This window comes from Chrysochloris asiatica, unplaced genomic scaffold (genome assembly GCF_000296735.1).
Source record: "Chrysochloris asiatica unplaced genomic scaffold, ChrAsi1.0 scaffold00046, whole genome shotgun sequence".
Lineage (NCBI taxonomy): Eukaryota > Metazoa > Chordata > Mammalia > Afrosoricida > Chrysochloridae > Chrysochloris > Chrysochloris asiatica.
In genome coordinates, this window is record NW_006408564.1 from 14,569,309 (window position 1) to 14,582,564 (window position 13,256).

At 40.1% G+C, this 13,256-nt stretch overlaps 1 protein-coding gene across 2 annotated transcripts in view; it reads left to right on the forward strand.

Annotated features, from left to right (window-relative positions):
• Window positions 1-13,256, forward strand: part of PTPRG (protein tyrosine phosphatase, receptor type, G) — a 1,006,925-nt gene that overhangs the window by 938,444 nt on the left and 55,225 nt on the right. For both annotated transcript variants that reach the window (XM_006862095.1, XM_006862096.1), the window contains one exon: window positions 1,464-1,555. In XM_006862095.1, the coding sequence (XP_006862157.1) occupies window positions 1,464-1,555 (92 nt within the window). The remainder of the gene's footprint in view (window positions 1-1,463; window positions 1,556-13,256) is intronic.

Consider the following 13,256-nt stretch of genomic DNA (forward strand, 5'->3'; position numbering starts at 1 on the left):
ATATATATATATATCGTTTTTCTTCACTTGCGCTGCAAGAGCGATCATGGGAGACTTTGGCCAAGAGTTGGAGCAGTGTACATTCAGAACCCCTTAATGGTAGGGAGCAGCAGTCCTGGTGGATTCTAGAGCAGTGCCCCAATATACAGTTGGTCAGAACTAGGTCCCTTCTGAAAACAGGCCCTGCTTAAGGCACAGCGCTGCACACTGTGACCAGTGATCAGCTGTCAAGCCGAGATAGTCATCTGTCTGACTCTGATTCCCCACAGAAATCTGTAAGTTTTTAGAGTTGCTTGATATTCTGATATCCTGCCCCCAAATCCCCTTTTAGGCTTCTTAGAAACACAGTATGACCATGGAAATCATCCCAGGATGCTTTTGATTAGAGGAACAAACACAACTCTGAGGAAAACTTGTCTTGGGTCATTGGAATACTGCCCCCAGAAAAGGAGACCCTGTGATGTGAGTTAAGGCTGTTTGGTGTGAGCCGCCCAGGGTGGATGGAGTGAGGTGGATCTAGTGACACCCACACCAGAAGGATGCCGCCTGCTCGGCTAAAAGTCCCAGCAGTAGGGCACGCCATTGTTAGGCCCCTCCGCCAGATGAACAGGGACCCTTGTCTGATCACAATAGCCGTTCACGCTGAGCAGCCTCATTAAATATTCAGACGGTGCTTCCGGCAGCTCATTAGGGCCGCAATGAGCAGTGACGTGGATGCTGGAAAGCCCAGGGCCGACCAGCATCAGCAGGCAGAGGCTGAGGGAGCTGCCGATGGCTTTTCTGTTCACTGCCCGTCCTGTGATGAACAGTGTTTGTTCCCTGCTTTGCCTGAAGTACAGGTAAAAAAAAAAAACCCAAACAGAAGACAAGCAGATGACACCTGAGGGGTTCACCTCCTTGTGGCAGAGGGCTGCCTTGCAGGGGTCTCTTGATTCGGAGTGCTTGCACGCTTGAAGCCCACTGGCCCCTTTAAAGAAGGGTCTGCCGCTTCCAGGTCCTTTGCTAAGCATTAACAATGTGATGAGAGTTAGTTGTGACTGCATTTTGGGGACTTGAGCTATGGTTTTGAACTTGGTGTGAGGGTTTAGAACAGCAAATGCTTAATATAATTTGTAAAATGTAGTAGTAGTATAGAATAATCCCAGCAATTGCTGCAGCAAGTTTACTCCCCATGCCGAGTTTTCATGTATTTTAACAATGCATTGCTAAGGCTTTCCCTTTGAACTTTCAGGTTGAATATATGGGACAATCAAAAAAAAAAAATTTTTGTTTTTTTAGCTCTTTTGGGTTCTTCCAACAGCCTCAGTGTTGCCCTTGGAATTTGTTACTTAATAGTTTGCACTCAGTATTGTGTGCTGTTTAAAGTGGGAAAATCTGGGGGAAAAGGATAGAAAAATGATCAACTCAGACAAAGTGTCTTTCTCTGGACTCACTGTTGCCTGTTTTTTCTCCTTCCAACACAGAAAATGTTTCCAGACAGCTCACTTCTATGTGGAAGATAGCAGTTCACCTCGGGTGGTCCCCAATGAAAGTATTCCTATTATTCCTATTCCAGGTAAGTTAAGCCACTGCTTTTATTTCCAAAGGGCTAATTGTTTTCCTCTTTGTTCTTGGTTCTATGTGACAGCCATGACAAAATACTGTTTTTACAGTCTTTTAAGTTCGCCAAGCCTGAAAGATCCTAACTGAGGGTAATTTAATGAAATCTTTGCTCCTTTGCAGATCTGGAAAGTAATGGAATCTTCTTTAAAGAGTAACAAACAACTATGAGTTAATACAGTCTAGATACACATGCAGAGTTGAGAAGTAGTAAAGGACAAAAGGAAAGAAAAAAAAATTTTAACGTACATATTTACATTCTACTTGGATTAAATTTCACTTAACCTCTGATACTTTTGTTTTGTTTTAAAGGAATCTTCCTTCTAAGGTTTCTTACACTGAAAATAATTTATTTCAATTTGGAAGTTCTGGTTCTTAGAATGTTTCTGTTGAAGTCTTTTTTATACTTACTTAAAAGTATACATCATTTATTTGTCTTTGGGTGAAAATGAATTGTGATGGGTGGAGCACACTCTAATGAGCCCTTGTTGTTACGTGCCCTCAAGTTAGTTCCAACTCATTGTGACCCTGTGTAGGGTTACTGTATGTGGTTCAAGCTGACCTTGCAGTTCAAACCAATCACGTAGTCCAGCGCATTAACCCACAGCGCCACCCCAGGACAATAAACACAAGTTCAGTGATGGGTTGGTGGTTTTGTGCCTTCAAGTCAGCTCTGAGTCATAGACACCCTGTATAGGGTTTCCGGGCCTGTAAATCTTTACACGAGCAGGAAGTCTCATATTTCTCCTGCCGAGCAGCTGGTGGGTTTGATCGGCTGACCTTGCGATCAGCAGCCCATTGTATAACCCACTATGCTACCAGGGTTAGTTGTAATAAGATGTAGGATTTAAAGATGGTTTCCTTTCTACTTCTGGATTTCACTGTGTGCTTCTAAGTACCTATCTTTAGACATCTTAGAGCTTCATCTTTCTGACATTAATTATTCTTTTGTACACAGAGGCACAGCTTGCTTTCTCCCACTTACATGCTCATTTTACATGATACTTTTTCCCATCTGATGTAAGATCCTTTTGTTTATTTTTATTGTTGATAGGCTTGTTTGTCTTTCCCCCAACCTCAGAATAAGAACCTCTGAAGGGCAAAAATGTATCCTCAGTGCTAGAATAATGCCCAGCACATAGTAGGTTCCCTATAGCTGTTTGTTGAATGAGTGAATGAATAGATGTGAAATGTCAGCAAACCTTCTTGAATGTTCTTAAAAGGCTCTGGCTGAGAAGCTGAGGTCCAAGTAATCTCTGGGTACCAAGCAGGACTGCTTCTATTGTTTGCTGATGTATGGCAGATCTTCACTGTATGCAGTTAGGCTTTTGGGACTTTAATTAGCCCTTGATGTGTCTGTTTATATTAAGTCATGAGATATTTATGGAGTTTGCCATGTTGTCTCCATTCTAATCAGCTTCTCTTACGAAAACTTGTCATACAGAAACAAGATGGGTAACAGAATAATCTCTGATTAAGATCCTGTTGGACCATTCTGTGGCTGCTAACTGACTCCCATACAGATGGGATACATTTTGTATTACCATATGTTCTTTTCCACTAACCCCAGCCTACAAGGGTGGAGAAAATTGTACTCTTGCCTTAGAGAGGAGAGGGAGCAGGCAGAAACCATCATTCTTCCATCAGCACGCAAGAAGGAGTTTTGTTGGGTTCCCTTTTGTGGGATTTGCCCAAAAGCATGTGTATTGTCATTTTCTCCTTGCATCACTTAGAATATGTGGTCCCCTCTGGAAAATGCTTGGGAGCCTCTTATAACTCTTAATTCATCCATCTGACAAACACAGTTGCTAGGTAGCTGAGCAATTGAAATCCATCTAGAAAGGTTAAGTGGAAATTATGAAATTCTCCCTTGGCTGTTTTTCCTTTTTACCTTCCACCACTGGATTAGGAATCAGAAAACTTTGGCACTCGCCCCACCTCTCCGTTTAGCAGTCATTAGAACTTTGGTCAGTGCCTTGACCTTTCAGGCCTTCATTTTCAGAACTTGTAAAATAAGCAGGAAGCCTGCTCTACTGGCCACATTGCTCCCGTTGTTATACCATTGGGTTGGATCTGACTCAGTGACCCTGTATCGGTTTTCCGAGGCTGTAAATCTTTGGGGGAGCAGAAACCCTCATCTTTCTCTCATGGAGCAGCTGGTGGGCTTGAACCACTGACCTTTTGGTTCACAGTCCATTGCTTATCCTACAGAACCACTACATTCCCTCACTTAACAATTTGTTGTTGTTAAGTGATGTTGAGTCAGTTCTGACCCATAGCTACCCTGTGTAGGGTTTTTGAGAAGCAGCTGATGAGCTTGATGCACCAGCCTCACAATTCAAACCTTCTTGTAGTTCAGCTCGTTAACTTACGGTGCCGCACCAGGACACCTCACTTAACAAGAGCAGACTATAATTCTTTCCAAGTGCATATGAAACAGGCTCATGGATTAACCTTAAACTTCACCATAAAACAAGTGCAATGAATTTAAAAGGATATAGTAAGTCCTCTAACCACAGTGAAATTAAAGTAAAAATCAAAATGTAAAATTTTGGAAATCTACAAGTATGTGGAAATTAACACATTCCTCAATAACGGTTGGAGTCCTGGAGTGGTGCTGGGGGTTAATACATTGGACTGTAATGTCATTTTGAACATAAAGTCCACAATTTGAGCTCACCAGTCACTCCTTAAAAACTCTAAACAGGGTCACTATGAATCGGAAGCAACCCGATGGCATTTAACAAACAAAAACAAATAACCATTGGATCAAAGATAGACTCAGAAGGGAAATGAGAAAATATTTTGAGATGAATGAAAATGTAGAAACAGCATACCAAAATCTGTCCAATGCAACTAAAGTAGTGCTTAGAGGGAAATTTATAGCTGTAAATGCCTCTATTGTAAACGAAGTACCTCAAATCAGTAATCTACCCCTTCCATCTTAACCCACTACCATCAAGTGGATTCCAACTTGTAGGTGGCTGTAAAGATTACATGAGAAGGATGTGTGTTAAAAGTATCTTGGAAGCCATAAAGCCAGCCAGACACATAACCTGTTGTAATTCTCCTTTCAATTCACTGAAATCCTCAGGCACTGCCTTATCACCCACTTAGGTAGACATCTTAAACCAGAAATGCTTTCTTGAATGTGCTTCTTGTTTAATTCTCAGCTGTTGGGTAACTATCAAGCATAAAAACTCACAACCCAAAGGCATTTTCTTAAATGTATGCTTCTGTCCCTTTGAAATCAGTTTCTCTTCATTCATACTTGCTGTTGTAGTGTAAGGTGGGCGAAAGGTGGAGATGTGACCGTTTACTTCTGTAAAGATTGACAGCTTTAGAAACCCCATGGGGCAGAGTTCTCCTTTTTTCTGTGGGCTCTCCATGAGTCAGAATCAACTTCTATGGCAGTGGGTTTGGTTTGGACTTCAGTAGCACAGGTATGTGGAAAGAAAATTTTTCCAAATTCTCCACTGATTGAGCAATCCAGGGTATTCAGTTATTCCATCTTTAATCTTAACAAGTTGAAACACATTTGGAAAATGATTTGTACTTACCTTTTACTTAACAACTGTCTCATTGTCTGACATTTCACATTTATGAAAACAGTAAAACAACAAAACAAAACTATATATATATAAAATTGTTAAGTGCCGTCGAGTCAATCCTGACCCAAAGCAACCCTGTATAGGGTTTATAAGGAGCAACTGGTAAGCTTGAAACGCTGATCTTGCAGTTCACACATCTTTGCAGTGTGAAGCTTTAGCCCACAGCACCACACCAGGACTATATATGTTGTTGTTGTGTGCCGTGGAGTTGATTCTGACTCATAGCGACCCTGTACAGGGTTTCCAAGGCTGTAAATCTTTATGGCAGCAGAAAGCGTTATCTTTCTCCTGTGAAACAACTGATAGTTTTGAACTGCTGACATTGTGGTTCGCAGCCCGATTCGTAACCACTACACTACCAGAGCTTCTTAGGACTATAGATGTGTATTGAATTTTGCACATTAACAGCATACATCTGGCCATAATGAACATCAAGGTCCCTGACTGGAGAGCCAGGTATGTATATGGAAAGGAATCTCATATTGCATCGTATTTCACTGTACAAGAGAGGAGAAAGGGGGGCTGGAATGAGGCTAGCTGGCATGGGATGCTGCCAGGCAGGTTTTGGGTGCCCCAAAGAAAGCTGAAGCCAGGGCAGCAGCAATGGTGTCCTGAAACTAAGCCACCCTTGGGTCCAGGGAGGAAGGTGGACCCTAGTCCCTGTCTCCCAGCCTTGAGAGGCAGCAGGAATGGACCAGGCCATGGTCAGAAGGAGCCTTGAAATGGGGTACTCGGGTGCCTGGCCCTTCAGGACCCTACGTCGGCTAACTGGTACCAGTGCAGCCCCTTACACTTCATCAGCGCCTCTTCCTGGGTGGGCACAGGTGAGATCAGGCAGACTATCTAAGTAGGGATGAGTGTTCAGCAGCAGCTGCAGGTTTCGATCAAGGGCAGAGGCTGGGCCTGTGGTCTCGGAAGAAGATCTTGATTGTTGATTCTCATGGGGGCAGTGGGAGGCAAGGCCACCCAATGAGAGCCGAGGGATGTTTGGTTGAGGGGCTAGTGAAGTGACCCAGTGGCCAACGTTTGCCCACACCTTCTGAGGTACCCTGGCCTTCTGACAGTGGACAAGGGACTCTCTGTCCCTGACAGAACTATCAAGGGTGTTTTGGGGACATTGAGGAGATGAGTTAAGGCCACCCATCTTGAAAATATGGTGGGAGCAGGAGAAGGAAGAAACCCCACAGACAGGGAATGGGGTGGTGCTTGGGCCACCCTGGCTCTGTGGCTCTGGAAGACTGGACGGCCCCCTCCCCTGAGGTTGGCAGTAGGAGCCAAGTTCTCCTGATGTAATGGGGAGGTTGTGGCAGGGGACCTCTGCAGGGACCCATCAGGACATTCACAGTACGTGAAAGGCGAGGTGGTGTAGTCATCATTTCTACACAGCGCCAATTTTCACATAATGACTTGGTTTATGAAACTTCACCATGCCAATCAGTGAGGAATGCATTTACTCTCAGTGCTATAAGGCAGGACAGTGTTAAAAGATGCATTAAATGTGAATGATGCTAATGTTTCTCTGTTTCCTTGGTGCATAGATAACAGACTTCAAAGGACATATGTCCAGACATATATACATATTTCACCCTTAAGTGGAAAAGAGTACCCTAAATGACCTTTCCATAAAGAGTTTTGACTTGATTATAATCTTCTATGATCATAAATAAAAACTCATTGTCCCATTTAGTAATTAAATCCATTTTATAAGGTATCTTCTAATTTTTGAAGCGCTTACACAATTCATTCTTCAATGTATCCTTAGGGTTTCTTCTGGTTCAAACAGTACACCTATATATTGCATAAGAAAATTCCGCATACATAAGGAAAATACAATTTTTTAAATAAAAACTCCCTAGAGTTATTTACATTCCTTGGAAGCATTCATCAGTACTTTTCTTTAGTGTAGACCTCTGTGGGGTCACATGAAATTATATCTCTTAGAAATTATTTAATTGTTCTTATTTCTAAAATTAGTTGTTGTTAAGTGCCATTGAGTCAGTTCCAATTCATAGCAACCTTATAAATGGTTCCCACGTTGTGACTGGTGGGTTTGAACTGCTGACTTTGTGGCAGTTATCATATAGTGTCACACTAGGACTATTCTATACATTACTTATCCTACAGCGCCACAGCAGGATTCCTCTAAAATTATTGTTGTAAGTGTTGTCGAGTTGGTTCTGAACCCATAGCGACCCTGTATAGGGTTTCCAAGGAGCAGCTGATGAGCTTGAACTGCCAACCTTGAGGTTCAAGTTGGCTTTGCAGTCCAGTGCATTTAACCCAGAGCACCACACCCTGACTTCCCTCTAAAATTAGTAGATTTATAAAGCTCATATGTAGTACCTACTCTGCCACTGAATCTGTTATAGTTTATTGTTTATATATAGTTTATAGTTCAACACCTAACAGTAAGACCAAAGCTGGGTCCCATGCTTATCACCTTATTGAACTCCTATTTTCTACAGTTGATTAAAAAATAAATAAGAAGGTATTTCCAGAAAATCACCAGTAAATGGAACCATTATTGTAGTTAAAAATAGTGTGTCACAAGGCGAGATTGGAAATTCAGATACCAAAACTCTTGGAAAATTGAGCTCTTGTGTCATCATTGTAGAATATGTAATATACTCTGTTCCGAGAACTTAGTTTACACTGAACTGTTCATCTTAAAAGACATCATCATGTAATATTTATTTAGCTTTTCTTTTTATTAATATTTATTAATTCAAAAAAAAAATGTGCTTTCACAAGTGTTGAGGAAGCAGATTCAATTACCATTGCTGTTATCCGATGTGGAAATTGATGCTCAGCAGCATTATTTAATGGTCCAAGGCTAGTGTGGCATTGCAGGATAAGTACTGAACCTAAAGGTCGGTTTGACTCACAAGGTCAGCTGTTCAAATTCACCAGCCGCTCCTCAGAAATCCTATACAGGATCTCTGTGAGTTGAAACTGAACCGACTTGACTAGACTTAACAACAACCGTTAATAACAAAGATTGATAGCTAATAGCTAAATGGTGGAGCTAGCACTGGAATCCTCTGTGTGACTTCAGAGCCCAGATGCTTAGCAACGTCTGTTCCACCTCTCAACATGCTGCTCTGACGGCCTTGATACCTCAACATTGAGGCTCTCTTGGATATCGTTCCATGAAATTAAGGCATTTTTGAACACTACAGAGATTCTCTTTAGTTCATTCTGAGGTTCCCTTGCCATTGCCTTCTCTTTTCATTAGCACTGACCATTTGCTTTTCCATTAAACTCTCTTTGATCCTCTTGGAGGGAATTTCATCATTCTGCTGCTGAAGTTTCCTCCATTTCAGAAAATCTCTCCTCCCACCCTTTGTCCTCTAATCATTTTTAGTCTCTTCCTTCCTAAGAAAGGCTCTTAACTCATCCATGCTTCTTCTCCTTGTGCCAGAAATGGGTGTGTGCGATTTAAATGGCTTAGGGAGTAATTTACAGGCGCAATGAATGCTGAACAAATTTAGACACCAAATCAAGTGAGTGACTTTTGCTGTGGTTAAATTTCATAAGCAAGCTACCCTGGTCTTTAAATCCCAATGTATAGAAAAGTGTTAACAAATAGGCATAAGATTAAGAAAAGCTTGGCTCCCTTTTGATACTTAATCAGCCCTTGGATGTTAGTGTAGTGAATTATGACTTGAGCTGCTAACTGAGAGATCAGTGGTTCAATTCTACTATTTGCTCCATGGGAAAAAGATAGGCTTTCTGCTCCCAAGAAGATTTACAGTCTCACAAACTCTATGCAGGATCACTATGAGTTGGAACAGACTTAACAGCACACAGTCACCAATTAGCCATCCCTTTAAGCAATTATAAGAATTTTTGAAGACTTTTGAAATACCAGTTTTTCTAATTCCAACTAAAATTTGGAGTGACCATTAAGGAAATTTAGTGAGATCAAGTTTAATATTGCAATAGACAGTCTTTAAGGAATAAAAACAAAAATGTTCTGGTCTCACACTTAAGAAACATGTGGAGCTGCTAGAGAATGAGAGTGGTAACTGGGAGTGGGTAATTTTACCCACATTTGTTGTTGTTGTTAATTGCCATCAAGTCAGTTCCGACCCATAGCGACCCTTGTATAGGATTTCCAAGCAGTTGGTGAACTTGAACCACCGACCTTGTAGTTCAAACAACTTTGAGGTCTGGCGCATTAACCCACAGCGCCTCACTGGGACTCCTTAGTCACGTTCAAGAGCACTTACAAGTGTACTTACTGAGGTAAATAAATGTCCAAGGTAAAAGAAATCTTTTGAGATTAGTTTCCTTGAGCTATAGGAGTAACACCAATTCTTTTATCAGGAACTTTTGTTTTTTATTATTGTGCCTGTTACATGTAAGATATGGGGGGAAAGTGGAATTTTCTTTTTCTACACTTTTTCAGGAAAATGAAAAGGGCCTTGATTCTTAACGTCTCTCACAAATAGCTTTTTAAAAGCAAATGTTCCATAGCCATTGATTACTGATTGTTAGAAAGGATTAGGAATAATTGAATGTCCTGACCAAGCTGTCTGGCCCCTCAGACACTTTCCCTCTTCTAAGTTACTAAGGTGGTCACAAATGTCTGCCCTTTAAGATCCAAAATATTCTTACCATCATCTTTTAGGATCTGAAGTTTCTGACCTCGGGATATTATTCTGAAATAATAAAACTTGTTGCTCATACTTCAAACATGTTATCAGGAGGGACCAGTCCCTGAAGAAGAACATCTTGTTGGGAATAGTGGAGGGTCAGAAAGATGATGGGTTGGCACAGTGGCAGTAGCAGTGGGCTCAACCATAACAACAATTGTGAGGATGGTGTAGGATTGGGCAGTGCCCCGTTCTGTTAAACATAGGGTCGCTATGTATCAGAGCATACTAGAGGGCCCCTAACAACAATAAACTTGAGTAATATTTTTACTGCTGTCATTAACAAAGCAGCATCGATATGAGGTGGCTTCAGAAGTTCATGGGAAAATTCCATTCTCGTTTCATTTCTTTTTCCATAAACTTTTTGAAGCCCCCTCATATGTGTCATCTACAGATTCCATTCATGAATCATATCGTTCTTTTAGACTTTACTTACGTATCAATGTTTTTTCTTTTTTTTAGTGTCAATTTTTAAAACCAGGAATTAGCTCTTGAAGTAGTGTCAAGCATCTAATAACAAGAGTACAACACAATAAAATTTATGATACATTTTTAAAATTCAGAAATGATTCATGCCTTTCCAGCAGTTAAAATCCATCATTATCATTTGCATTTCACTGACTTCAGCAGGGTGCCGGCATATAAAGGGGTTTTAAACATGCAGTTTAAGGCCCTTGGGATTAAACCAACCTTGTTGGCATATTTTATTTATACAGAGATTATCTCTAAAGGAGATTCATTGGTCTTTTGACTCTAATGAAGCCCTTTCTTTATTGACTTCATTGGATCATAAATGAATAGAGATTTTTTTTTATGGCAGTACATAATATATCTCCATCTCCACAGCACTCCTTACATTCCAAGGGTCTCGTTTAGCTGTGTTGTGCCCTAACTCAGGAACTAACATCTATTTAACGTTTTATTGTGAATTGAGTGAAGATTTGCAGAGCAGTTCATCAGCTTTGCTTCATTACAATGACTGCAATCCCCTCTTTGTACCAGTAGTTCACAGTATTTATCTCTATTCACTTTATTCCTTCCTATGTCTGCCACTACCTCCATCTTTCCTCTGCTAACCTCCCTCTTGTATATTGCCTGCCCTGTTACCCATGTCAACATGCGTCTTCTCTCTAGTTTATGAATAATTTTCCCTCCCCCGCTCACAGAATCATCTTTGATTGTTTCTTTTATTAAGAAAACTTTGTTAACTTTTTACAACATTGGTCAAAGACAGTATTTGTCTTTTTGTGATTCACTGATTTCCCTCAGGATAATGTCATCCAGGTTCATTCATGCTGTGAGGTGTTTTGCAGACTCATCATTACTCTTCAGTGTTGCATAGTATTCCATTTTGTGTATGTACCAAGGTTTGTTTAACCATTTTTCTGTTGATGGGCACTTAGATTGTCTCCATGTTTTAGATGTGCCTATTATAGTTGACATATTGAAGGATCCTGTTTCTTATCTATTCTGCTCTCTGTCTGTTTACTAGTACATCTGATCCTTTTGCATTCAGTGTAATTACCGATGTTGTTGTTGTTAAATGCCGTCAAGTCATTTCCAACCCATAGTGACTCTGTATAGGGTTTCCAAGGAGCAGCTGATTATCTGTGCCGAGTTCACTTTATATGTGGGTTTAATTTTCATTTTCATTTCTGTTGTGTTAATGTTTACGAAATCTTTCTAATTTTCCTCTTTATCTTTGATGTGTAGGTAGGTATATTAGTTTTCTTTGAGCTTATCATACAATTTATTATTTTTCCCCTATTTACAATAGTCTGTCTTTTCTTGAAATCTGCTTGACTTCCTTGCCATTTAGAAGTTCTGAATCTGTACTATTCCCTGGGATTTTTTTGTAGTTGACTTCACTATAAATTGATATCTCTGGTTCCCTGTTTTCAGTCTTGCAGGTTTGTTTTACTTTATATCCTTCTGTATCTGGATTGAGTTCTGAGTGATGGTGCCATAAATGGTAATCTCAGGTTGTTGTCTGCTGTTGTGGATTCTCAGACCAAAGAACAACCTTCAGCATTTTTTATAAAGTTGGTCTGGTCATTCATTACAAATTACTTTCTGTTTATCGGGAAGTGTGCTAATTTCACATCATATCTGAGTGACAGTTTTGCTGGTTATATGACTCTGGGTTGACGATTTTTATTCTTTCAGAATTTTGTATATGTCATCCCAGTGCCTTCTTGCTTGTATGGTTTCTCCCGAGAAATCAGAGCTTAGTTTTACTCATCTCCTTTGTAGGTAACTGTTTCTTGCAAGCTACTCTCAGGATTCTGTTCTTGTCTATGATTTTGTAAAGTTTGATTATGATACATTGTGGTAATTTTTCTTTGGGGATCCATCCTACTTAGAATTTGTTCAGTTTCTTGTATGTTTATCATCTGATCTTTAAGGATGTTAAGGAAGTTTTCTTCCAACAACTCTGTGACAATTTTCTGTATCCTTTTTATTGTCCCTTCCTATTCTGGTATTCCGATCACCCATAAGTTGTTACTCTTAATGGTGTTTCATATAACTCTTAGGCTGTCTTTGGATTTTTTCATTCTTTTTTCTGATTATTCTTCTAGCATACTAGTGTTGAGAGATTTATTTTCAAATTCACTCATTTGGGCTTCCATTGCTTTGAAGTTACTCTTTTGCCTTTTCAATATATTGTCCATTTCTGAAATCTTATTATTAATCTTCTGAATTTTGAATTGCAAGTTTTGTATTGTTTCAAGTTTTGTATTTATTTTGTTTCTGTATTCTTTTTGTTTTGTTTCTTTATTCTTGTAGTGTTTTTGCGAATTCTTCCAAAGTTTTTTCTGTGATTGCTTTGCTTTTCTAGATCTTTCTGTCAGTCCTTTGAAGGTACCAAAATATCATTCTTTTGGATTCTTCTTCAGTTAGTTCAATTGCTTTTTTTTTCCTCAGAGACACTTTCTGGCTCTGCATTTTGGACATTTGTTTGAAACATTCTCTTGTTTCTTTATGTAAGTTAAAACTGCCTGTTGTCTTTGAGGCATTGTAAGGTTATGTTTGTTTTTAATTGTTGATTGTATGTTGCTGTTTTGTTAGGCTCTCACCAGCTGTCTCCTGTAGTTGTAGTTAGAGAATGGAAGCGTGTTTACTGTTTTGTTCACCGTTTGTGCACCTCAATTTAGGGTGAGTTTGGCTGGTGCTGGCTGCTGTCTGTCATTGATCAGGTGGTCTAGGGGCTGGTGTTGGCTCTTGCCCAATGGTGGAGCTGCAGAGGATCCTATTGTGACTGGGCTATGTATGTTGTCTCCTGTCGGGTGGGAAAAAGAAAACCCTCCCTACACACCCACACAAGAAAACAAAGTAGAATAAACAAACAAGGAACCAACAATGAAAAGAGATAATAATAAAGAAAAAA